At 36.6% G+C, this 27,713-nt stretch overlaps 1 protein-coding gene across 2 annotated transcripts in view; it reads left to right on the top strand.

The window, feature by feature from the left end:
* Positions 1–27,713, top strand: part of KCNIP4 (potassium voltage-gated channel interacting protein 4) — a 1,243,239-nt gene that overhangs the window by 237,273 nt on the left and 978,253 nt on the right. The window contains exon 1 of one of the 2 annotated variants that reach the window (XM_033213880.1): positions 24,894–25,331. The exons of the other annotated variant lie outside the window; for it this stretch is intronic. Coding sequence (XP_033069771.1) covers positions 25,244–25,331 — 88 coding nt within the window. The 5' untranslated portion in view covers positions 24,894–25,243. Of the gene's footprint in view, positions 1–24,893; positions 25,332–27,713 lie in introns of those variants that run through there. 2 annotated transcript variants of the gene reach the window in all.

Raw genomic sequence — 27,713 nt, 5'->3', positions numbered from 1 at the left:
TCTTTTCCTAAAGATTGTAAAATGATCATGACCCCATGAGGCCTTAATGCCCTACAGAGAGAAGGCCCTAAAAATCTAAACTCAAGGAAAACTGTGTTTTTCATAATCCAGACTCATTTATATTAAATAGATCACAACCAGATAATCCCTGAGAAATTTATTATATCAAAGTTTCTCCTTTTTGAGTTGATGTAAAGGCTAGGAAGAGCCTTGCACATACCTTAGAGGATAGACTATGTGTATGTGTATGGCTAGGAATTTACATGTATTAATTCTTTAACCATGTATGACTGAGGTCCCATATGACACCAAACTTTCTTTTTCTGAGCCATTTGTTGTGAGTTCTTTGTGCTTTTTTAACCTTGTCTCCTATGTTTTCCTACAAACCACTTCTCCACTAGCCATGCAGAACTCAGTATTTCTTCTTTACATCATTGTAGGTAAGCTATACATTACTGGAAATAGATGATGGGTAAATATACTAGGTGAAGGCCTAACGTGATTTAGCTAGCTATGGATTCAAAAGCTTATCGGAAGTGAGTTTACTGCACAAAAAAAGGAGAAGCAGCAGTGAATATTAGCAAAATATTCTCCAAAAGCTCTTCTTTTCTCATATGCGTCCTGGGGACCCTGTCAACTCAAAGGAGGGTCTTCAAATTTGGGAAATAAATGCATTTTAGCAGCATCACAAATTTTACTTTAATTGTTGTTGTTTTGTTTTTAGTAAGTGAAATCTGAGTCCACATGCCTGAAGAACTTATACCATCTATGTGAAATTGTGTCTTGGAGAAAATGAATAGGATTGGGGACAGTGACAACAAATCTTTTCATAGATCCATTAGACCTTTCTATATTGTTAAATTTTATTCTATAGAAATACATGTAAAACAAATATCTACGTAAATAGCTAGACAGTGAGAATCCTTATGGAACTTCTGTTTTTTGTTTGTTTGTTTTTGTCTGAAGACCTCACTTTCCTTACCATGTTGTTAACACCGGAAATCTTTGTAAAACTATTCCCTTGAAGGTTATACATAGTGAATTGCCAATATATATATATAGTCACAATAGTTAAAATTATGTTTAACCATAGAATGGCACAAAAATATTACCATAGGGTGTGGAAAGAGCAGAATGTAACATGCACAGTAAAAAGGCAGCAATAATACATTTTAGCAAGAACTCACAAAGCTGTAACAAGCCACATCGAAGAGAACTGGCAGGAGAACCAGCTGTCCATCAGCTCCCTCTAGCACGGCAGCAACCACATGATCTTGCCAAATTTGCTTTTATAATTTGAATTGACTTGTGATTTCTGTTTTCTCAATTGAAAATTCTAGTGGTTGCCCAAATGACGTGTTGAATTAAATCTGCATATACTAACTGAAAGTAACAAAACTTTTGGCTGAGGAAAAAGAAGTATTTTCCTTACAATGTCATTTTCTCTCCTTGCTCATTCGTGCCTTGTTGTTCAGGTATTCTGTTTGTCTTTAGAATGTGGGATTTCCTTGTTTTCTCTCCTACCCACTGGCCAAAAACCTACTCATTTTCTGAAACTCATTGTAAACTCTTTTTAGTAACGTCTCTCCTGAACACATTTTCTGTCTTCCCTATCTCCCCCGCCTCACATGCCTAAAGTGTGGATATAACAGCCCTGCATACACTGGAATTGTTTTCATACCTCTCTTCCCAGTTGAGCTGTGACATCCCAAAATGCAGAGTTGGCTTTGATTTACTTTTACAGCTTTCTTTAGCACTAGCAGTAGATTGAATACAAGAATGGCTTTCCACAAAATAGTTCTTGTTTGTACTGGTGAAAGACTGAATAATGAGCTCAGTAGAATGGTACTATGATTGAATAAGAAATTTATGATCTTAAGAAGTCTAAGTTTTTAGTGCAAATCAGAACATAGATACCTCTGAAATAAAAGGCTGTCTCTTTTTGCATCAGTGATGTTTACACATAAATAGAACATATACACAGACAGTGTTCAGAGCCCCTTAACAGATAAGCATTGTCTAAATGCACGGTCATGTCTTATGGACACAGCATATAATTTGGGAGAAATTCACTTTAATATGGCCATGAGGATGACTTTATGTTGGTGTAGTATTATGGAGATGGGCAGACTTGTGTTAGCCGTGTGAATGGTAAGTGCTGAGTTTACAACCATATTTTATTGATGTAGCAGCAAAAGTATTATTGGATGTATCAGAACATTACCTGTAGGCCAGAACTCAACACTGCAATTATGAAAACCAAATAGTGTTTGATAATGAGAAGGTGGGAGAATTTTTATGTGACATTTTTAGTTAGTTGATCAAGAACTTCAACTCTGATATATACTTGCCCCCAGAAATTACTTATAAGCAAAAATTGAGTGGCTGATTTATGCTTTCTGCTAACTGATTAAAATTAGAAACTATGTTGATTATAGCTGAAGTCGAACTTTATAAAGTGTGGCATTTAAGGTGGTACCTCATGTAATGTTCATTTTTACTTGATACCTTGTCACCAACTGAAGTTTCTTCTTTAAAAAAAAAAAGATCTGTTCACTATAGGAATTATAGAAAGCAGAAAAATAAAACATAAACAAGGAAATATAAATTACTATAGATCCCGTGAATGCAGAAATAATCATACATAATCTTTTGGTGACAAGTAACTTGGTCATTAGTACACAGCTATTAAAGGCAACGTTAGGGTGGAAGTCCAGGTGATCTGTCACTGAATCTCTACTTTTAGAATCTCTCCTTTTAGGTCATTACATCACACTGTTTTCACGAAAAAGTACTATCTATGTAAACATTGGAGTTAGCTCACTGAACAGTTTAACCAAACTCTAAACTAAGGCTCTAGTGTTAAAGAACAGCTTTGAGTCATTCTTTTTTACTATAAAACAAATAAAATAAAATAAAATAAAATAAAATAAAATAAAATATGAAAAAAAGCTTTCTAGCACTTAGACATGAAAATCAAGAAGGCAGAGTCTAGGTTGGATTTTCTTAATATCTGTCTGCTCTGAGGCTCCACTTATCTTTGGAGTTTGAATATTTTCTTTTGTCACACTGATTTTTTTTTCAATTTATATTTTACATGAAAAAAATTGCAGAAATACGTACTGTACTTATGATGGAAAATCCTGTATGTGATATTAAACACAACTGGCCTAGTGCATACTTCCTGAGGGTAAGAGAGAAGTGGAGACATGTTTCAATGGAGCCTTGAAGATTAAGAAGTCCCTCTCACCACCAGCTAGTGGATGCTAGCAGATATAGAAAAGGTATCAAGTAACTGGCACTGGCCCTGTTTTTGATTTTTCCTCTTTTATTTATTTCTGCTTCTGTGGCTGCTGCTGCTGCTGCTGCTTCTTGTTCTTCTTCTTCTCTTCTTCTTCTTCTTCTTCTTCTTCTTCTTCTTCTTCTTCCTCTTCCTCTTCCTCTTCCTTCTTCCTTCTTCCTTCTTCCTTCTTCCTTCTTCTTATGCTTCTTCTTTTGTTTTTTTTTCTTGAGATGGAGCTTCGCTCTTGTTACCCAGGCTGGAGCACAATGGCACAATTTCAGCTCATTGTAACCTCTGCCTCCCGGGTTCAAGTGATTCTCCTGCCTCAGCCTCCCAAGTAGCTGGGATTACAGGCACCCATTACCATGTCCACTTAAGTTTTTGTATTTTTAGTAGAGACGGGGTTTCCCCATGTTGACCAGGCTGATCTTGAACTCTTGACCTCAGGTGATTCACGTGCTTCGGCCTCCCAAAGGCTGGGATTACAGGCTTGAGCCACCATGCCTGGCACCTATTGTTTCTTCTTTTACCTGACACAAAGATTTCTTCTTGCCACTGCTAATGAGAGGTCATGGTTCAATACTAGACTCTACTGCACCATGCAATGGATTTCTAGGGAGTTTTGGAATCACTGCATTGTTTATTTATTCAGCAAATGTTCATTGAACTTTTACTTTACTTAGCTCTGTTGAGATGGTAACAGAAAACTTGGTCCTGATGAAGTACCATATATTCACATTTACATTCATCCTCAACACCCTCACCCCAGCTTCTTACCAGGAGAACATATAAAAATGCTTTTCTCCCCATAGGTTCTCTGTGGAACGTCTGTTAGCAGCAGCTGAAACAGCAGCAGGCAGATAATAAATTTAAATGGACTCCTCTACATTTCTTTATGTTCCTCTGAGATGAAACGAGTTCATTTCAGAGTTCCTGGGTGTCTGATATAATTAGGTTTCTTTCCGTCTCTTTTTTCTTCTCCTTACTGACTTTCTGTCTTATATTCTATCTCATGTATTGAAGATGTGTATCTGTTATTGGTTTCTAACATGAGCTATCATCAATTATTAGCAACTATAGGGGTTTCACTGCAGAAAATATTACTTTAATGATCGCTTGCTAAGGTGGCAGTTGCGTACTGAAACTTAATGATTCTTTAGCTTGTTTTGTTAGGTTCTTGCTGCTGAGTGCTGTCATCTTAAAAGGACAAATGCAATGCACATTATTGATTATGCTGCTGGAGATTAGAAACCAAAAAATGCAATTGTTGACATTTGCAATTGAAATGCACTAAACATAGCAAAACAGAAACTTAAGGGTCCGTGAAGGGTCCTTTGCAAATAGATTTGCTAATTAAAATAATCACCTCATTCTCTTATTTAATCCATTGGCTACAGAGTCATTACTCGCATTGTCTTGTGGAGTCATTACTTGCACTGTTTTAGTTGATTGTTCAGTTAATGTTCCTGAGTTTCTGGAATCATGAAGTTATCCATGCAAGAAGGAAGCATTGATGAAACCTTAGCAAAATGAAAATTATCTTTATAGTATTTTAAGTGTACTTGGCATTTGAAGAAGGCGTTGCTAGTTTGTACTGTCTTGCATTTAGAGAAGTTTCAGACAAGATCGGGCATGTTCAGGGTGGTATGGCCTGGCACATGTTTACCTATGTAACAAACTTTCACATCCTGCACATGTATCCTGGAACTTAAACCAAAAAAAAAAAAAAAAAAAAAAAAAAAAAAAAAAAAAACTTTCCGTATTATTTTGGTGGAATATATAATTGTTAATATTGTGAAATATTTAACAAGTTTTATAATATTTGTAAAACTAGCAATCATATACAATTCAACATAATAAGCATAAATACAAATTGGCTAATAAATACTCTAGTTAGGTAACATAGTGTTTTACATAAATGCGTTTTGCAGAAAATTCGAGCTTATCACTTCAGGTGTTGCAACTTCTATATTAACCAGATGAGATGAAGCTATTTCTAAATATAGTATGTTTTTTCTTCTTAAGGAGAGCACATATACTCCTTTATTGAAGGCTCAAAATCATTACTGCGAATGACACTTGGCACACTGTCGTGGGATAATGTGGTGTCCTCAGAAGTTGTGAAGTTTACATGCTTATTTCTGAGAATGTATGGGTTTCTATTTTTGCCCCTTTGTTAAATTGCCTTCCCTTACTTTTTCATGTTCTAAGTGTTCTGTCATGACATGAAATGAACAGGTTCAGAACAGAGGAATCAAAAAGATGTAGGATGACACTAGTGAATTGAGACCAACTGGGTACCATAGGTCTAAGCTGGTGATGCATTAAAAGATGAAAGAGAAAAGTGATGATCACAGATTTGGAATATAAAACAGAAGTCGGAGTGAGAAGTATATTAAAGAAGGAACTATTACGCAGGAATGGGGCCAATGAAAATGACAGTGATCAAGAGCCTTGAAACAGAAAACATAGGAAGAAAAGAATCAGGGTACATAGGCTAATATGTGCAAAGTCTAATAAGTTCACCCCAATAAAGAAACACAAGAAGCAATCAAGGGTAAAATTAAGAACTGATAGCTGTTGGCTCTTTGCTCCAGTCCTAGGCTACCAGTCGAATAAAGGCGGTCATAACTTGCAAGATGGGTTTTATATTGGGGAGGTATGGTCTCATTGGTTCTGGCATAGCCAAATTCTTACAAAAACAAAGGCTCAGCTTTTCTTGAGGGGTATAAAATGCTCAATGCTAAATCCAAGTGCATTTGATTTATTGCTTATAAGCCAATGTATTCTAGGGAGTGATATAGTTAATATATAGCAAATTATGTAGTTAATATTGTGAAAATCACGTGTAAAACCTGAATCACTAGGGCTGAAATCAAGAATCCATGGCACTCTCATTAATCAAGTTCATAGACTTAGTAGAGTGGTTCTCTATCCAGGGTGATATTACCCCTAGGGGACAGTAGAGAATGTCTGGCAACATTTTTGTTGCCACAGTGGGTGAATACTTCTGACATTTAGTAGATAAGAGACCAAGGATGCTGCTAATCATCCTACAATACACAGGGTACCCCTCCAAAACAATCCAAAATATTTGGCCCAAAATAGTGCTGAGTTTGAGAAACACTATGACAACGATGCATGTAAGAGAGAAAGGTGAGATTTGCAAGCATCCCTGAAACCCGTCAGATGGGGAAATAAATTAAGAAACTCCAATGTGGTAGTTCGACCTTTGGAAGGACAGTGGGCACACCGTCCCAGCATGAGAACTTGCTTTTCTCTGTCTACCTGGGTATGGAGAGAAGTGGCTTCTGTATTTCTAAATTTACCTACACTTGAGTTCTTAATAGTCAGTCACCCCAAAAGGAGGAATGGCTGTAGGAACAAAGTGATATTAATATCAGGTCACAGCCATTTGTTCCCTTCAACAAGACCATTTTAGCATGGGATGAGTCATGACCAGCTTTGGAGGTGAGAAAACAAATAGGTTAATAATCAGGCTGGAAGGCAGAAACTGTGATCTAAACTGACTCACTTGTTGGGGTAAACATGTACATCAGACCATCTTATGATTAAGCTTTCTAACTTTACCCAATAACTCTTCATTACAGGGTTTCAAGAAACTAGCAGTTTCTGCCTCTTCTTAGAAACTAAAGACTACTGGCCCGGCATGGTGGCAGTGGCTCCTGCCTGTAATCCCAGCACTTTGGGAGGTCCAAGAGGGTGATTACCTGAAGTCAGGAGTTCGAGAACAGCGTGGCCGACATGGCAAAACCCTGTCTCAACTCGAAATACATAAAATGAGCCAGATATGGTGGCATGCACCTGTAATCATAGCCACTCAGGAGGCTGAGGCAGCAGAATCGTTTGAACCCGGGAGGCAGAGGTTGCAGGGAGCCGAGATCACGCCATTGCACTCCAGCCTGGGAAACAGAGCAAGACTCTATCTCAAAAATTAAAATTAAAAAAAGACTATTATGTTGGCCCCATACATAAACTGAGCCACTTTGCTAATAGACTTGGGGTTCTGTAGACAACTGTCTGACCATCAAAGCTGACCAAGACTAATTTGTTTTATTCTTAGTTTTAGCTGCTCCCCATCAACTTCAGATTAGGATAAAAGAGGCTTTTCAATGGTGATACTAATTCATTTTGTACACACATTTCCTCCAGTTATTTAGATCCCAGGTGTTTCCACTTTAATGTTGATCTTAAAGAAATCAGAGAAGTCATATCAAAGTAACCTGATTTTACAGTTCCTTCCCTAATAAATGATTGACTGATGGGTGAATAAATAATGCAGAGTCAAGTGAAATATTTTACAATTATGATATCAGAAGCACAAAGAAAAGATTGAAAGCCATATCACGGAAACAGTAGATATTTTCAGGAAGAAAGCAAATTAATTTTTAGAAAATATAAGTTTTTTCAGTTAGGACTTTTTTTGATGGATGCAACTCACCCCTAACATTTGCAGTCCTCTCAATTTTTAGAGCAGATATAATTTTTCTATTTCTTGGGCTCAATATAAAAAGGCTATAAGAAATCCAATTTACATTTGTTAAACTGAGTTGAAAATAATTTATCTTGTAGCACAAATGTCAGAGACATCTAATGTTGTATTAAGACAAAAGAGCAAAACTGGCGTAGAAGGGATTTTTTTTGTTCAGTTCACTAAGGAGGCGGTTGTCCCCCTCATTCATACTCCAAGAAATAGTTTGTCAATAATAAAGTATAACTCTGTAACTTGGTAGTATAAAATAAAATACCTCAAAGGGAAATTATTAGCACATTCTATATAATATCAATTCATAGGTCACTTTAAAAGCTGGAGGCCAGGCTGTCCTCAATTACTTCACCTTTATCTTAGAGCAAATGTGTTGAATGGGGAAGCAAGTTGAGAAGTTTGAAAGAGGTATTTCTCATAAACCTACTTCTTGACCTACCAAAAGCTACCAAGTCCTATTGTCTCTTCCCTTCTTTTCCTTCCCCCATTATGTCCCCCCTTCCTCCCTCTCTTTCTTCCTCGTCTCCTTTCCTCTTCTTCCTCCTCTCCTGTCTCTAGTTCCTTCCTCCCTGCGTCTGACTCTCTTACCTTTCCATCCCATCTTCTTTTTGCCCCCTTCTCCTTGTCTCTTTCTTTCTCTGTCCGTGTCCTAGATAGCCAGTACTGTAGAAGGACTCACTGCTGTGGCCTTCTCACAAAGAACAAAGGAGATTAGAGAGCAGAGAAATACCAGGGGAGATTACAAAGTAGTAAGTATGTCAAGGAAGGGAGAGATGGAATGTTCCTAGCCGCTATGAGGGAGAATGTACCACCAGGAGCCTTTGAAAATACAGCCATTATTGATGACAATTTATTAATCTTGAGAGAAAATTTATAATTTTTATAAAACTATCAAAGGGGACTACCATCTCAAAGGTAACAAAACACTGCACTAGACTGTATTTTTGGAGTATGTTAAACTAATTCTTTAGGTTTCTAGGGAAAAATAAATCTGATGATGTATTTACGCACAATATATCCAGTATAGAATCACTTCAGGATTATTAGAATTTGTTTAGAATTGGATGGGAGTGCTGGACTCTTTTGTCAGAAAACGCATACATGTTCATATCATTTTCATTCCATTTTATAATTTTTTGAGTGATTGAAGTCTAATCATGGGGTATACATGAGCTTGTGCTGTGAAATATAATCATTTGGTAATTTGTTTCCCATTGACTAAAAAGCCAGTGTTTATGTGATGAAAGAAAGATAACATTGGGAAAAAAGGCTGGAGAGGGTGTGTATGTGTGGGCAGAGAATTTAGGAAGAGAGGCTGGTGAATGGGTAAAATATACCGTGAGGCAGAAGGAATGCGTTCTAATGTTCAATAGCAGAGTAAGGTGACTATAGTGAACAAGAATATGTTGTACATTTCAAAATTGCTAGACGAGAGGACTGAAAATATTTTGAACACTTAGAAATGACAAATACTCAAGGTGATGGACAACCTTAACATTCTGACTTGATCATTACACTTTCTATGCAGGTATCAAAATATCACTTGTACCTCATGAAAATATACAACAATGATGTATTAGTAATTTTTTAAAGAGAAGTGCAGATATATTTCTGTATTGCCTATAAAATAATTTAAATGGTGCTAACTCCTTATCCAGATAATCATACCAGCATGTGTAATGGTCCTTGCAGGAACTTTAGATGCTTCCTCCTGACTCTACTGGATACTTGCTTTAGAAAGATTTTCTTCTCAACTTGGAATCTAGTAGAAACAGCAGCAGTAACAACTCCCATTGATGACATATCCCCTGTAGACAAGAGTTTCCAATGTGTTTAATATACATTTTCCCACTTAATTCTCAAAAGAATTTTATTGGGTGGTTCAGTTAGGTAGGTATTGTTAGCTTCCTTTACCTATGAGGAAATTGAGGCTTAGACATTTTAAAGGACTTGGCCAAAATCATGAGCATTAAGTGAAAGAGCTGGCCTGGAAAACACAGATGGTCTGAGTCAGCATTCATTAGGACCTGGACAGGGAAGGGAAGAGTGAAGGAAATGGGGAAGCAAAGAAGATGGGACAGAAAGAGAATCAGACACAGGGAGGAAGATGGTCCTCATCTCTCCCTGGTGTTTAATACTAGAATGATTGCCCATGCCATCTTATATCCTGAATGAATCATGCTTAGAAATAAAAAGGAGGGCAATGAAGACAACAACTGGACTAATTGCTGCTATGACTAGCTTTTTTTTTTTTTTTTAATCTCTGAAGGGAAAATGTACTTTTAAATCCCACACAATGGCACTTGTCCATAGCCTCAATCTATGCTATAGGTGCTGGAGTAAACATTTATGGAAATGAATCTGTGTTTGTGCAGCAATGTAAAAAGGGAGATTCTAGGCTATCTCAGGAGAAAGGTGTAAGGAGAGCTTATCTAGAAAGAAGGAGACACAAGAGAGGCGACATTTCCTAAGAACTTTTGTGAGAATAATCATTCTGTGCTTATTGGCTATGGGGAAATCTTCAAAATGTGCCTGAATGCCCAGGAGATAAGCAGCCCTTTGCCAAAGGCAAAATTATAAAATATTGAAAAGATACTTCTCGGGCTAGTGAAAGATGGGGAGGAGGTTCCCTGCGCCCGCCCCATCCTGTTTCACTAGCACACGAAGAGACACTATATAGAACCAATAATAGTAGACTGAGCCCAGCTTATGAGAAAGCCAGTTCATTTTGCTTGACTTACAATAAAGCCAGCTGCATCTTGGTAAATTCCCTAAATACAGTATGGTATCTAGGACCCAATATAAAGTTATCATGTTCTTTAAAAATATTTTAGAATGGGAAGGATGATATTATTCTGTAATATTTATTGTTATTGTTCTAAGCAAGTGTGTTGTGTTTTGTTTTGAATACTTTTAAAATAGAGGTTTATCTAGTGTAATTTTAATAGCTCCCATGGTAGAAAATGGAGAATTTGGGGGCTGTAGGGAAGCCAGAGAGGGTTTTGATGTTCCATAATGCTTCAGAGCACTGGTTTGGGGTCAGGCAAAGAAAAGAACACATTTAAGGTATGATACTTATGCTGCAATGAGTATAGGCCAGTTACTTAACGCTTCCCAGCCTCAGTTTTCCTATCCTTTTTGAAGGATAATAAAACCTACTTAAAAAGTTTCCTGTGAAGATTAGTTCATACAGTTCAGGAGAATTTCTCATCCTGGTGCCTTTCCCATAGAGAATAAGTAGATATTATTGGTATTTCGCAGCCCTGGAACTGCTCAGGGAAATGCACATCACAGGTTCATTACTTTCCTTTTTGTCTGTATGTTACTTTTCTGCAAAAGCGATATAAAAAACAATAACAGAAGGAACCCAATTAAAATTTGCCTATGTATTTTATCTCTTATGAAATCACTTTTCATTAATCTATATTTCTTTTACAAAGCAGTATATGAAAATGTTTTATATTTTTATACATTTTAGTTTTATATTCTAAACATTAACACTATATTGTGGGAACTTCCATTTTGGTGCCGTTTCCTTTTCCTTTTTTGTTTTGTTTTGTTTTGTTTGAGACAGAGTCTCACTCACCAGGCTGGAGTGCAGTAGCGTGATCTCAGCTCACTGCAGCTCACTGCAACCTCCACCTCCCGGGTTCAAGCAGTTCTCCTGCCTCAGCCTCGTGAGTTGCTGGAACTACAGTTATGTGTCACCATGCCCAACTAATTTTTGTATTTTTAGTAGAGACGGGGTTTCACCATGTTGACCCAGATGGTCTCAATCTCTTGACCTCATGATCTGCCCACCTGAGCCTCCCAAAGAGCTGGGATTACAGGCATGAGCCACTACATCCAACCTGTTTCCTTTTTCTTATAGCATCTCTTCTCTTCCTTTAGGCTGCAATCTTATACAAATGAAATATACCCCTATAGAGAATGTAGCTTTATTTCATAAACATAGGATCATACATATCGCTTGTACATATCTTCTTCACTTGCTTTTTTACTTAACCATGGGTAGCAGGCATGCCTCTAAGTTAATGACATTAACCTGTGGAAAAAAATAAAGCTTTATATTGTGAGGATATGTGTACAGGGCTGTTTATTGCAGTATTGTTTGAAATAGCAGTACAACTGAAAACATCCTAAAAGTTTATCAATAGGGGTAGGGGTGAGTAAACAGAAGTAGATCCACATTACAGGGCATTCTTTGGTGATTTCAATGATATTTAGAATTCTATCTCTAGATTTTTTTGAATTGGAACATAAAACAGATGTTATTTAATATAATACCTTCATTTTGCATATTAGGAGATTGAAACCTGGAGCAGCTTGCCCAACCTTAGTCCTTGAGAGAGCCAGACACAAGTCTGACTCAGTCCAGGGCTCATTCCACTGCCTCTCCCTCCAGGCACATGCTGGCTACGTGGAGCCGAAGGTCAGCTGTGACTGGATCTGCATATGAATTTGCAGCATGCGTTTAAAAAAGCTTTTAGTACAACATCTTCTGCAGTGAGTATTGGAGAGTGTGTAACATGAAAACTGCATTAGGTGGTTTTCGGTTACAGGACACAGTTAGTACCACCTGTTGTCATGCATTTGTTCCCTGACTGATTTTCCTGGAGGAGGTCAGAGCCCTGCATTACTTTGCTATGCACCACGATGGCAGAGTCCTGAATATTTAATCATGCTTCTCTGATGAGAAGGGGGTATGGCAGCAAGTTCCAGGGGAGTGTGTGAGTGTGATCATTCTCAGACTGCTGTTAGGAAATGAATCCTTAGGACACACTCAAGGACATTCAGAAGGCACAGAGGATTTCTGAGCCAAGCTCTGCCTTTACCTAGTCGAAATTGAATTTAGATTTGTAGGATGAAGTACTAAAGAGGTATTTATCTTCCATATAATCTAATATTTTGCCTTATGTAAGTCAAAGCAAGAATATATAATTTGGGAAGAATGACAGCAGTTATGTCTTGTTCTATTGCTATGTTTTTCCAGCATGGCATGCCAATGTGTGCCCTCCTATCCAATTTAATCTAAAAGTTGCATGTGCTGGCAGCTCTGGTGGTTATCATTATATGATGTCAGTAATTATTAGCTGTTGGACTAGGATCTGTGCTTCTCTTTTGGCATTTGGCCTATGGCATTAGTGTAGTTATAAAAGCATCACTGGACATTTTAGCCCAAAAAGGGATTACTCACGCTAAAGAGAATTGTAACCTGGTGTAGACAAGACATCACTGAGTATATATGTTTATGTGATTCTCTAATACCATTGCTTCTACTATTTCTGGATGTTTACATAAGTAACAAAATCTTTTTTACTGAGCAAATCAAGAATACGTCTGTTTTAATACAACCCTTATATTTTAATAATATTTAGACTATTTTTTGTTGATGATCTTAACTTTTAAAAAAAATTTTATTTGCATCTTCTCTTCCTTAAAAACTAGTTATCTGTTTGTGACAAAGAAATAGTGTAAGACAGTTCAATTTCAAGTGAAAATATATTTTTCAATTTCAAGTGAAAAGATATGTTGTATCTTAACATCATCTGAAACTCAGCTCTCAACCTCTACCTGATAAGTAGAAACTCAATAAATATATACTGAGTCAACTCATCATCTGTATATGTTGGGTGGGCGTTAAGGGAAGTTCAGTACATTTATTGTTCTTTTTAATTCTTTTTTTATTATGCTGTTGTCCTTCACTTAGTTACCCCAGACTTACAATTGTTTTTTTGCGGATCTCACCTCACAAGAGAATGAGACAGAAAGTTTTGTGCCTCTCCCTTAAAAAATATACACAAATAGTTTTTGTTAGAGTTCAGCTTACTCATATTTATATTAGTCTAGTAGTATATGTAACATATTTAACAAATACTAATCTGAAGAAAAATTAATAAAGGAAGGAGAGAAAATAGCATGCTGAATTTGAAAGTTTAAATCACCTATGTGGCCTAATTGTTTTTAAATATTAGGTAACTGGCTAATCTACAAAATATTGTAAAAAGGCAATATAAAATATTGTAAAAAGTTTACCAAATCTGTGTGAGTCCATTAGGTTCCAGTGGACACCACAGGATTGCTTGCGGTTGATGACTTTTGTTCGAGCCAAATGAGCAACCTCATTGTTTTAAAGCTGCCTATTGATTGCCTTTGATATAATTGAAAATGAGGCTTCCTTGACTCACTTGTGATTTGTTTTGAAATGGAAGGCTGGGAATGCATTACCAAGACCACATCCCAGCCTCTCAGTGGTCTGCAGGTGGCTTTAGGCAGAAATGTCTGGTGGGTTATTGGGACTTTATAGTCATAATTTTGTCATCTTCAGCTTGCTCTTTGGCTTTTCCTTGACTTCTCATTCCAAGGTGTTATTTGGCTTATGTCGCTTTGATTATCAAAAGTCTGTGTTTTTGAGAACTCGGGAGATATCAGAATTATAAGACTCTTCACCCCATACTCAGAAATTCTGTCTATATATTGGAGGCGGGGCCCAAGAATTCTGCATTTTAAACAGGCATTCCAGTTGGTTCTGATACAAATAGGCCAAACATTGTACTTTGAGAAAAAATGGGTAGGAGTGTAAATACAATTAAGTGGATAAGCTCCAGGGATCTCAATAAAGGAAAAAAGTTTATATACTAACACTTTAAAATGGTTATATAATTGTAGGATACTATTTTAATACTTCCTATAACTACATGTGTTTTCTCAGGCAGGAGACTGCATGACTGTTTAATAGCTGAGAAAATGCATCTGAGTAAAGGTAAACAATTTGATATTACGTTCCAGTGTGAAATTAGAACCCCAGTTCCTTATTCTAAATGGTCCACCAAAGAGTGGGAAAAAGATCATTTCTCATAAGTTGATTTTGTGTATATATATATTAGCTGACATTATCTGTGTATGTGTGTGTGTGTGTGTGTGTGTGTGTGTGTGTGTGTGTGTACGTGTGTGTTTCCGGATAATGTCAGCCTAATTTTATGGAATATTGGACTTGACGACACGTCTCATCCTTTTTTTCTTATAATCTAGGTATAAATCTATTACTGGAAACTCAGCTCCCCTAACCCTACTGACCCCTCAAAACCTTTCCTTTTTTGAAGTTCTGGATGCTGACACAGAAACCAGATTCTGAGCCCATGATGCCAGTCGTGTCTCCATTGGACAGGATTCTCCAATATATTTTTATTTTTATTTAAGTGTGATGTAAGCATCTGTCTCTGACACTCAGGGCTCTCCCTCAGCTAAACACATCTGCTGCCATCTCCTGTCACAACAATAATGAGGACTTCAGACAGAGCTTTAGGTGGGTGGGGTCTCATCAATGGAGCCTCAGCTCTACCTGGTGCACATTTCCAATGGACTGTTTGTCCAGAATCTACACATATGTCATAAACACTTTTCCTTACCTCTGAACACTCATGAATAATGAACAGTGGCTCTCCTTAAAAACACAACCAAGAAAGAATAGTTCAATCTCATCTTCTAGAAAAAATTTCACTTCTTCGGCCCTCCAGGATGTTTTGTTTTACTTTTTAAAGCTCATAATCTGTATTTAGTAGATACTTCTGTCAGTCTATTTACATGTAAATATTTGTTCACATTGTCACACTCAATACCAAGCTGATACAGAATCCTCATATCTTTCAATGGTTTAGTCTTCATTGTGTGACATTAGACTATGGCAGAAAGCCTCAACAGCGGCATCATTTAGGCATTACCTAAAATCTTTATCGTATGATTTGTGGTCGATTTAGACCTAGCCACACTAAAGGAGGACTTCTCATGCCGGTAGGGTTGATTTTGACTTGCTTTGTATTCATAGAGCTATCACCAAAGTTGATGCAAACATTGGTAGTGTCGTGGCAGACTCTTTACTCATTGAAGTAGGGGAACAGCTTCTGGAACAATAAGGGACCTGGCATTGGGGAGTTCCTCTCTAATGGACAAAGGTGAGTCTCATATTTTATCAAGACCCACTTTCAAAACCTGTGACTTTGCGGCTAGGCTCTGTTCTGCTTCTCTTTGTAGCCCCATGGTGTGCTATTTTTATGCTGCACATGTTTAATTTTGCAACTTGTGACAATTTGAAAGGCATAACAATGTCTATTCCCACTGAGATACACAGAATACACCAAGATGTTTTGAGAGGAGCAATCTTTGCGAGAAAACTCCATTGTGAAAAGAGTCTTCTTGGGAATCACTACACTCCTCATTCCTTGAAGGGAAGCCAACCTTCTTCCCTTAATCAATTAGTCACATTTATTTTTCCATTCTAAGGAGCAATGAGGATCGTCTAAGTGCATTTAAGATTTCGTATATTTGGACTTTGGCCTTCTCTAAAAGAGCTGCTCTGAAAAACATTTCCTCCAAAATGCAATTAGGAGAAATATATCTTGAAATGAGCCTACACTTCTATGTCCTGTAACTTGTTTCACGTGGCCAGTAGTTGCTTATGGAATCACCACTCTTCAAGGAACCTTTTGTTCTTATCACATGATGAGCCAGTTTGCATTTAAACTAAATTTTTCTGTAACTTTACTGTTAGGAATTTTAGTAGTCCCCTTACCATGTGCCAAAACTGGTTTTATCTAGAAAACCTTTAAGCCCTTATGAGCTGTTCACTTATATTTCTTTGTAAATGACAGTGGCTTTGCTCAAACATCTCTGAAGTATTAAAGACATCTGTTATTATTGAACATGCAACTCTTGATTCTTGATATTGCTGCTAGTGGTAGTTACATCTAATCCAAATTATCTGATCATTAAAAGAACATTTTTGTCTTATAATACTCTGTGATATTTGTATAGTTCTCTTCCTAATTATGTTTTGTGTTTTCCCAAGGATGGCATTAAACAACATTATTTTCCCTGTACACTCCCCAACAATACATAGATACAGGCAGTGGGATCCTTGCACACATCCAACACAATTGGTGATTAGTAATTGCTTTCCCTAGAGAAAATATTGATCATGCTGGTGGTCTAGGCTTCGATGTGAAAAATAAACCTTCTACAGAGGGCTGATTTTGAGAAGGTTTTTCAAACAGATTGATTTGTAGAATATTAGGTGACTGTCTAGGGTCTACAGAAAGTTACATATACAGAGAAAGCACCTGTGTGCACTTTCCAGGTATCTACATGGTTCTCTTATACACCACCTTCAGATTTTACTCAGACATCCTCACTTTCTCATGAGGACTTTTGTTATCACCTTGCTTTACATGCCCTGCCATCCCTTCCCTCCATTCAGCATGCTCAGTGTCCCTTTGCCCATTCTGTTGTTTCTTTCCCCATTTCCCATTGTAAGTTCCATGAGACGCCAATTTTGTCCGTTGGATTCACTCGTATATATTCAGCACCTAAAACAGTAGCACATAGAAGGGGCTCAAAAGATATTTTTACAATTTTTTATTTATTAAATTTTTCATTAAATTTTTATTTGGGGATAATTGTAGATTAGCATGGAATTATAAGCAAATAATACAGAGAGATGCAGTGTACAATTTACTACTCAGTTTTCTGCAGTGGCAACATCTTACAAAACTATAATAAAATATCACAACTCAGATATCAACACTGATACAATAAGGATACAGAAAGCTTCCATCACCACGGGGATCTGCTGTGTTGCGCTTTTATAGCGAATCCACTTCCTTCTGCCCCCTACCCTTTGCTTAATCCTTGGTACCCACTAATCTGTTCTCCCCTTTTGTAATTCTGTCATTTTGAGAATGTTATATGAATGGAATCATGTGGTATGTAATCTTTTGAGACAGGCATTTTCACTTCATGTAATTCCCTTGAGATCCATCTAAAGTGTGTCTATCACTAGTTCATTCCGTTTGATTGCTGTGTAGTATCACATGGTTTGGACATATACAATGTCTTTAACCATTCACCCATTAAAGGGCATCTAGGTTGTTTCCAGGTTAAAACCATGACAAGTCAAAATGCTCTAAGCATCCGTGTACAGGTTTTTGTGTGAAAATAAATTTTTATTTCTCTGGGATAAATGCTCAGGAGTACAATTGCTGGGTTTTGTAGCTGATGTATGTTCAGAATTTTAGACACCACCAGACTGTTTTCCAGAGTGACTGTAACATTTTACATTTTCACTGTCAATGTATGAGTGATCCAGTTTTTCTGTGTCCTTGCCAACATTTGATCTTGACACTATTTTTCCTTTTATTTTAGCCATTCTAATAGATATGTAGTAATAACTCATTGTAGTTTTAGTCTGCATTTGAATAATTACTAATGCTGTTAAATATCTTTCCATGTGCTTACTTGCCATCTGTTTTACCTTTTTGGTGAAATGACTTTCCATGGTTTTCACTCATGTTCTAATTGGATTGTGTGCTTCTCTATTATTGAATATTCAAAGTTTGTATATATTCTAGATACAAATCCTTTGTCAGATAAGTGGTTTGCAGATATTTCACTTTCACTCTGTATGTTGTCTTTTCATTGTCTTGACAGGGTCTCTGATGAGTGGAAGTATTAAACTTTGATGCCATCTAATTTATTAATTTCTCCTTTTATGGCGCATGTTTTTGGAATATATACTACTTGAAAAATCTGTTTTACTAGCAATGAACATTGCTAAGGACTCTGCCTAGCCCTAGATTCTGAAGATTTTCTTCTTCTTTTTTTCTAAAACTTTAACAGTTTTACATTTTACATTTAAACCTGTGATGTATTTTGAGCTAATATTTATACAAGGTGTGAGATCTTCACCAAGGTTGGGTTCTTGCCTATGGATGTCCATTTGCTCCAGCATCACTGTTGAAAGGCTGCCTTTCCTCTCTTGAATAGCTGCTCTTGCATCTTTGTCAAAATTAGGTGTGCATAATCGTGTAGCTCTATTTCTGCGTTTTCTACTCTGCACCACTGAACCATGTGCTCATCTGTTGTTCTAACCATACCTCACAAACTTGAGAACTGCAGCCATGTAAGTCTTAAAATCTCTCTACCTGATTTCAAGACTTACTTTTCAAAATTGTGCTGGCTCTTCTAGTTCCTTTGTACATCTACATACATTTTTGAAAAATCTTGTCTATATTCGAAAAGTCTTGTGGTAATTTTGCTTGCAGTTGCAGTAAAGAACTGAAATCTTTAGTATGTTTTATTTAAATCATCTTTTTATTTTTTGTCAGAATTTTGTAATTGTTAGCACACAAATCTTGTATATGTTTTGTTTGACACAGACCAAAGTATTTCATTTTTTGAGTTGTTGTAAGTGATATTGTGTTTTAAATTTTAGTGCCCGTATGTTCATTGCTAGTACAACAGATTTTTCCAAGTAGTATAATTTAATATTTAGCTAGTATCCTATGACATTCCTGAAGACACTAATTTATACTAGAAGTTTTAATTTTTATAGATTCCTTGGGTTTTGTATACAGAAAATCATCTTATCAGCAAATGGAAAGATTTTGTTTATTTATTTACAATCTGTATGCCTTTAAATTTCTTTTCTTACCTCATCATACTGGCTAGCACTTCCAACACTATGTTGAATAACATTGATCAAAGCACTTTTTTGTCTTGATCCTTATCTTTGGGTGAAAGCACTCAGCCTTTCACCATGAATTATGTTATTAGTAGGTTTTTGTAGATGTTCTTTATCAAAGTGAAGCAGTTTCTCTATTCCTATTTCTTGGATTTTTTTAAAATCATGAATGGGTTTTGAATTTTGTCATATGCTTTTTTTGCATCAATGAATATAATCACATGATTCTTCTTTTTTTTTTTTTTTTTTTTTTGGCCTGATAATATGATGTACTACTTTGATTTTTTAAATATTGAACCAGACTTGCCATCCCCAGAATGAACTCTACCTGGTTATAATACATATTTCTTTTTATATATTGCTAATTTATCTTTGACAGTTTTTGTTAAGGATTTTGGAGTTCATACTTGTAAGAAATATTTGTCTGTACTTTACTTTTTTGTGATATTGTCTTTCTCTAGTTTTTGTGTCATGCCAATACTGTATTCACAAAATGAATTATGAAGTATTAACTCCTGTCTATTTTCTGGAAGAGATTGTGAAAAATTAGTGTTAATTCTTTTTTACATGTTTGGTAGAATTCTCCAGTGAAACCATGTGGTCTCAAGGTTTTAATGGAAAATTGTATAAAATTGTAAATTAAATTTACTTAACAGGTATAAAGCTATTTAAATTATCTATTTAATCTTTGCTGAATTATTTTAGTTTGCATTTTTTTAAGGAATTGTTCCATTTCATCTAATTCACAAAAAATATGTTGTAGGGTTGTTTGTAGTATTCTTCTCTTACGGAATGAATATTTGTTTTTCCTGCTCACAAATTTATATGTGAAGTCCTAACCTCCCAATGTGATTGTATTTGGAGGTACGACATTTGGAGGTCATTAGGTTTTGATAAGGTCAGGAGGATAGTGTGCTCACAATAGAATTCGTGTCCTTGTAAGAGGAGGAAGATACCACATCTCTCTCTTTCTCCTCCGTGTGAGGATGCAGAGAGAAGACAGCACTCTACAAGTTTGAAAGACAGCCGTCACCAAAACCTGAATATTTGGGCACCTCGATCTTGGACTTCTCAGTCTCTAGAATTGTGAGAAATTAATGTCTGTTGTTTTAGCCACACAGACTATGGTATTTTTGCTGTGGCAGGCTGCATTGACCAACATATCTATTATCCTTTTGACATTTGTAGGTTTTCTAGTTTTGTCTCTCATTTTAAAAAGTATTTTTAGTAGGCTGGGAGTGGTGACTCACTCCTATAATCCCAGCAATTTGGGAGGCCGTGGCAGGCGGATCACCTGAGGTCAGGAGTTTGAGACCAGCCTGCCCAACATGGTGAAACCCCATCTCTACTAAAAATATAAAAATTAGTCAGACGTGATGGCAGACACCTGTAATCTCAGCTACTCAGGAGGCTGAGGCAGGAGAATCGCTTGAACCCAGGATGTAGAGGTTGCAGTGAGCCAAGATCATGCCACTATACTCAGCTGGGGCGACAGGGTGAGACTCCATCTCAAAAAAACAGAACAACAACAAAAATGTATTTTTAATTAATTAATTAATTAATTTATTTATTTATTTATTATACTTTAAGTTCTAGGGTACATGTGCATAACGTTTATATCATGTATAACTCCCCAATGCAATCCCTCCCTCCTCCCCCCTCCCCCTGATAGGCCCCAGTGTATGATGTTCCCCTTCCCGAGTCCAAGTGATCTCATTGTTCAGTTCCCAAAACATCCATCTTAATTTTTGAGTACATTATAGATATCTAAATTCTAATATATCTAAAGCAGATCTTTCGATTCTCTTAAACCTAGAAGACTACACACAGTAGTAATTTGTATTTATTTATATTTTTAAGTTTTTGATTGACAAATAATACTTGACATATTTATAGGGTACAATATGGTGTTTTGATATATGTGGTTATTGTAGAAAGATTAAATCAAAATGATTAACAGTTTGATTACCTCACCTACTTATCTTTCTGTGGTGAGAATGTTTAAAATCTACTCTTCGCAATTTTGAAATATACGTTATTAGCAGCTATGGTCATCACATTGTACAATTGATCAATAAAATTTATTCCTCCTGTTTAGCTGAAACTTTGTACCCTTTGACCAACATTCTTCCTTTTTCCATCAGCCCTTCCCTCTCATCCTCTGGTAAATACCATTCAACTCTTTGTTATTATGAGTCCAACTTTTCTAGATTCCACATATAAGTGAGATCATACAATACTCGTCATTCTGTGCCTGGCTTATTTAACTTAACATAACATCCTTGAGGTTCTTCCCTATTATCACAAATGACAGAGTTTCCTAATTTGTATAAGGTTGGATATTATTCCAGTGTGTATATATGCCACATTTTTTTATTCATTTGTTGATGAACACTTAGATTGCTTCCATATCTTGGCTATTATGAATCATGAAATGAACATGGAAATGCAGATATCTTTTTGACATACTAATTTCAATTTTTTATATCTATCCCCAGAAGTAGTTTTGACAAAGGTGCCAAGAACACACCATGGGGAAAGGAAAGTGTCTTCAATAAAAGGTGTTGGGAAAACTGGATAACCATTTGTAGAATGAAACTGGACCTTTATCTCACATCATCTACAAAAATATTAACTCAAAATCGGTTAAATACTTAAATGTAAAACCTGGAACTGTGGTACTACTGAAATATAGAGGAAAAGCTTCAGGACATTGGTATGGACAATGATTTCTCATATAGGACCCCAAAAGCACAGGCAACAAAAGCAAAAATAGAGAAATGAAATCACAGCAAACTAAAAAGCTTCTGCACAGCAAACAACAACAACAACAACCAAAACAGTGAAAAGACAACCCACAATTGGGAGAAAATATTTGCAAACCATACATCTGATAAGGGTAATATCCAAAATATGTAAGAAACTCAAATAGCTCAATATCAAGAAAACAAATAACTCAATTTAAAAAATGGGCAAAGGACCTGAACAGGCATTTCTCAAAAGATGACATACAAATGACCCATAGGTTACTGAAAAAACAGTCAACATCCCTAATCATCAGTGAAATGCAAATTAAAATCACAATGATCTATCACTGCACATCTGTTAGAATGGCTATTAGACAAAAGACAAAAGATAACAAGTATCCTAAGGTCGCAGAGAAAAGGGAACCTGGGTATTCTGTTATTGGGAATGTAAATTATAATAGTACAGCTATTTTAGAATACAGTTTGGAGGATCTCAAAAAACTCAGAATTACCATACGATCCAGCAATCCCATAGCATTTCTATGTCATCAACTCATTAAATTTACCCATTCAGTTATTCATGTCTCAAACTAATTCATCCTTAATTTTTTCTTTCCTTCATGTCCCTATTCAGTGTACCAAACTATACTGATTCTGTTTTCAATTATATCCAGAAACTGACTACCTGTATTTCCACTCCAGGCCATGCCACCATTGTTTCTCATCTGGACCGCGGTGACGCCCCCTCTCATGTGTTCCTTTTCCTCTCTTGCTCCCTGGCAGTTCATCCTTTACATAGCAGGCAGATCACACATATATTCCCTAGAGTGGCTTTCTGGCAAAGAGCCTGAAATCTAAATCCCTTACCCCAGCTGTAAGGCTTCACATACTGCCTACTATAGCTCCCAACTTTATCCATGAAAATGTCTCCCCGAAGTCTCTCCTGGCTCGGCATGTTTCAGCAGCCACACCCTTCTTTCTGTTCCTTAAGGATGCCAAGCTCATTCCCAGCTTGGGGTATTTGCACAAGCTGTTTCCTCCACCCAAGCTGCCCTTTACCCTAAACATCTCAGGGTCAGTTCCTTCTTGTAATGTAAACTCCTGCTTAACTTCTTTTCTTAGAGATCTCTTTCCTGACTTCTCAACCTACTCACCTTTTATTCTGCCAGCTGGTTTTAGTGTTCTCTCCTGGTTCAACAACACTTACTCATGTGGGATATGTTCTTATTATTTGGTAACTTGATGTTTTCTTTGTTGAGGTGTAAGCTGCATGAGAACAGAGGCTTTGCCTTTCTCAGTTACCAGTGTGTTCCCAGCACATAGAACCATGTCTAGAACATAATAGGTTAATTGCTAGATCTATGAATAAAAGTGTTGTGCTTAAGGTTGTCCATTCCCATCTTATTTTACTCTCCAACAAGTAAATAAAATATGCATTCTATTCCCACTTTTGGAGATAAGGAAATGGAGTGTTCAACTGATTAAACCAACTGTTGAACTACGATTGTGTATTTCTCCTGCCTATTTCAAACTTAGGGATGCCATCACTCATGATAAATGTGTAGGAGAAAGAACTATAAAAAGCATGTTGCTGATCTTTGTGCATGTGTCTATTTATATCTTAAATACTTTCAATTAAAGTTCTGAAAATTCCTAGAAAGCATGCTTTGTTATTCCATTTAAATGGTTAGCCTGGTTAGACCCCTGAGACTGGTGGGAATGGGGAAGAGTTCTAGAAGAGAATGAGTTTCCATTCAATGTGTTTCAGTCTGTGAGTCCAGCAGTCCTTCTTTCTTTGGTGTAGAAGAACATCATTTCTTATGTAGTATTGTTGGGAATTATCAGTTTCAACTAGAATTATTGCAGCTGTCAGAAAAAGAAGCCAAAAGACCTGTCTCGGACTTAAAATATGGCCCCATCTGTGCTAAATCTCACAGATACAATATTTATGTTTATACAGAACAAACAAAAGTAAACAAAAAACTCTAGGAGTATAAATTAAGAGTGTAGACAAATCCTAAAAACTGCCTAAGGCACTTAAGAATTCAGGAAAACCACTTTTTCAGAGAAGGCAAGCCTGCAGTTTTCTGGCTTCCACAGCAACTGCCTCTATCCCAATGTCTTAAAGGGAAAGTACTTTGTGAAAATTGCAAATCCTTGCCATTGTTCTGGCTATTAACTTTTAAAAAGTTGATTGGTAGGGAGATGGTTGTATTAGCCTTGTTGAAATATGAAGAAACTGAGGCACTTCTTTCTCTTAGGACAATACAGCAAATTAGTTTTGAGCTCTGTTGCCTGGAGGCAATGTAGAGGGCTTAAGATTTGTGGTTTCTAGGCTACTGTGTTTTAAAGGAGACAATTATGTATCCTAATTTCCAAATACCTGAGCCCATGCGCTGTGCAGAAAATGTAGCCAGTTTTAAGAAACAGCTTATTTTCTACCTCTAAGCCTATGAAGAATACATTTATCCCTGACAAAGTAGCATTGTCCCCAGGTGGTGGTAAATCGTCAAGTCTGTTTAGAATCAGGGTCAGCTTCTCACATGAGCCTTTCCCCCATGTAGCCTTCCTGAATCTGATTAACTCCGTGTCAGAGAGTTGTCTGATATCTGACCTTGAGCAGCATGCTTCCCTCTCCCCACCTCCTTTTTTTGGGAATCATTCATTTTGTACAGCCTCGGGCTCTGAGATTCCTCCCCAGCAGGCTGGAGTGCACTCACAGGTTCCCTTTACTGGTATCCGAAGGGTTTCAGACCCAGTGACCTGTCATCTGTCTTCTCACCTGCTTACATGCTGATTCACTGATGAGCTGGCATCGCAGGCCCCGCCTCCCTCTGAATGGTCTGTGAGGTTGCAACTGCTTCTGGAGAGGGGATGCCGAGCCGAACCAGAGCTAGGATACTACAAGTGTGAACCGGCAGCCTATCTGTTGCCACAGAAGAACTTGGTCACCACACTGAGAAGCCGTGTTTTCTCACCTCCCTGTTACTGTTGTAGCTGTATCTGGCTTCTCTAGCATTTTAAAGGAATTTCTGATTGAGGCGCTAACAGCTAATTCCACAGGAGTTGTAAGGCAGCCTGTGCATAAACTGAGACAGAAGTTTCTCCTGAGAGACTGTCTTTTTTTATTATTATTATTATTATTGGCAAAGACTTCTGGCTCTCCTCAGAGGAATACCTTGTTGCTTAAGATGAGTGGCTGTAGAAAGCGGTGTAAACGGGAAATACTGAAATTTGCCCAGTACCTTCTCAGACTGTTAACAGGTTCTCTTCATACAGGTAATGACTTTTTTTTTTTTTTTTTTTTTTTTTAATAGAGGCTAGTAGAGCATGGTAATGAAGTTGAAATGGAATAGGAAAGACTCACTATTTCTTTGTTGTGATTATTTTTAATGTTGTCAATAAAATGCAACTGTATTTGCTGAGATTTATGTTTCTAAAAATGTGTGCAGTGCAGCTCTTTTGGGGGTAGAACTGAATTCTGTGGATGTATTTTTTTTTATGTCTTCAAGGCAGTGTTGTTGGTAAATTTCAGGAAACAGTATCTGCAGAGTAGAAAGATTTTTTTTTTTTAATACATGATCATGCAAGGGGTTTTTCTCTTCTTTCCTGCTTGCTGCAGTTTACTGGAAAAGCACACAGATTTTCTTCCTGCAGATATTTAGAAATTCTCTAGAACTCTTTGATTGTTGTAATCCACAGATTATTTCCAGTGTGTTTGATCATAGGGCTTGGCTGTAAAAGAGTTAAGGATATTTCTTTTGGATCTCTGAGTTCCTTGCAAATTGTGAGCAAAATATGAAAACAGCTGTAGAGTAAAATGTCCATGCGAGGTTTGATATTTGTTTCATTGCAGTGGATTTCAATGTTTAAAAATTTGCACGATTGAAATAGAAACTCTATTTAAATCTTAAGTGTTGATAGCAAGAAAATATTTTTAAAATGTTCCAAAATTATGAGGCTAAACCAACAGTTTTGTTGCCCATGAAATTCCTAGGCAATGCCGTCATTAAGTTAGTGATAGGTGGGACCAAAATTACTTGACACTGATAATATATATATTTTTAACAGACCATCAAACTTCTGAGAGACAAATCTTGGTTAATAGAACACCACACTTTGATTCTGGTCGTAAAGAACTGTTGTGAGCTTTATTTTTCAAATACTGACCTATATTTGTCTTCTTTAAATGAAGAGAAAAAAAAGAGTAAAGAAACTCACACACTGTAAGTAAGTAAGGATGATGTAAGGATGATGTGCCATTAATGATATCATGTCACATTTGACAATGAGCAAGAGGTGATGTGCCGATATAAAGCTGAGAGATGAATTTGAGCAACATTTTACTAAGAAAGTAAAGTCTTCACGATAATTAACAAAACTGCATATGCAGTTATGTTAGTGTAATAAGGGAAAACCATTTTAAGAGAATAACTGACAATCAAATGATTTTAGAGAGCCTCATTAAATATTAATAGATATTAAGAGGATTGTTAATATCCTAATGTTAATTTCCTGTTAATATCCGCATTTTAATCTTTAGGTAATGTGAATTGTGGTGACTTTGGATATTCTTTAAGGAATAATCGTTGAGAGTCTGTATCTGACTTTTGCCAGCTAGGAGCTCTGTGGTGTTTCTCATGCGGTCTTCACCTTTAGATTACAAATGTTTAGTCCCATCACAATGACTTTGACGTTACCGGCATATTAGCTTTCAACATTCAAGTAAGGATGATGTGCCATTTATGGTATCATGGCACATTTGAAAATGAGCAAGAGGTGATCTTTTACCTTGCCATGAAACTAGAGAAATATTTTATAAAAGAAAGCTTTCCATGAGGTTTCCATGGTTGTCTGTCCTTTCCTCTCTGATAGGGCAATCCTAAGGTTCTATCTGTTTCTGACTGGATTTAGGTGCAGTTTTCTGCCTGTCTAGCTCATTCTGTTTGTTGAATAGTTTTCTTAAACTTTTGATTTCAAAGAATTTTATGAAAATGGTAAGTGGTTGTGAAGCTGTAAACCATAAGTATTAAATCCAAAATATTGTGGTTGGTACTTTATTATATGGAAATTATGGAAAGCTAGTATAGCAGCAATATTTTAAGCTTTATTCAATGCATATTTAGAAATCATTCTAAGTGGGATTGCTTTCTTTTTGAACCACAGGAGAAACAAAAAGAAGCACAGCATCTGTGAACTTTGAGAACAAGGACCGACAGATTATCATAAAGTAGTAACATAGATTTATGACCTGAGAAATGTGATTACAGCAACCTGTTTCTTGTACAAATTCTTTTCGGCTCAGTCTCTAATACTAAATTTTGTGATATCCAGCCAGAATCTTTACAACTCCTCAAAACGCTACTTGGAAAAGTCAATTTATGCATTTGCTAGATGCTGTGGTAATATACACCATTGATATTGCAGAGTCTAATGTAAAATTCATTAGGACATTTTCAAGTGCCTTAGCTAAGTAATTAATGAAGAAGTAGGAAACAGAGCTGCACTAGCTTAAAAAATTTCCTAAAGTTGGATATGCAGGCAGCTGCTAACCGTATCCTGAGCAATCAGCATGTATCTTTGTAGTTATCAAAAATTTAAAACAGCACAAATATGTCTTGGGTGATTTTTTTCTTTTTACCAACAATCCCTTTATTTTTG

The sequence above is a fragment of the Trachypithecus francoisi genome, unplaced genomic scaffold, assembly GCF_009764315.1.
Source record: "Trachypithecus francoisi isolate TF-2019V2 unplaced genomic scaffold, Tfra_2.0 Lachesis_group1, whole genome shotgun sequence".
NCBI lineage: Eukaryota > Metazoa > Chordata > Mammalia > Primates > Cercopithecidae > Trachypithecus > Trachypithecus francoisi.
The sequence above is the reverse complement of the archived record's forward strand: the minus strand, read 5'-3'. Positions and strand labels throughout refer to the sequence as shown.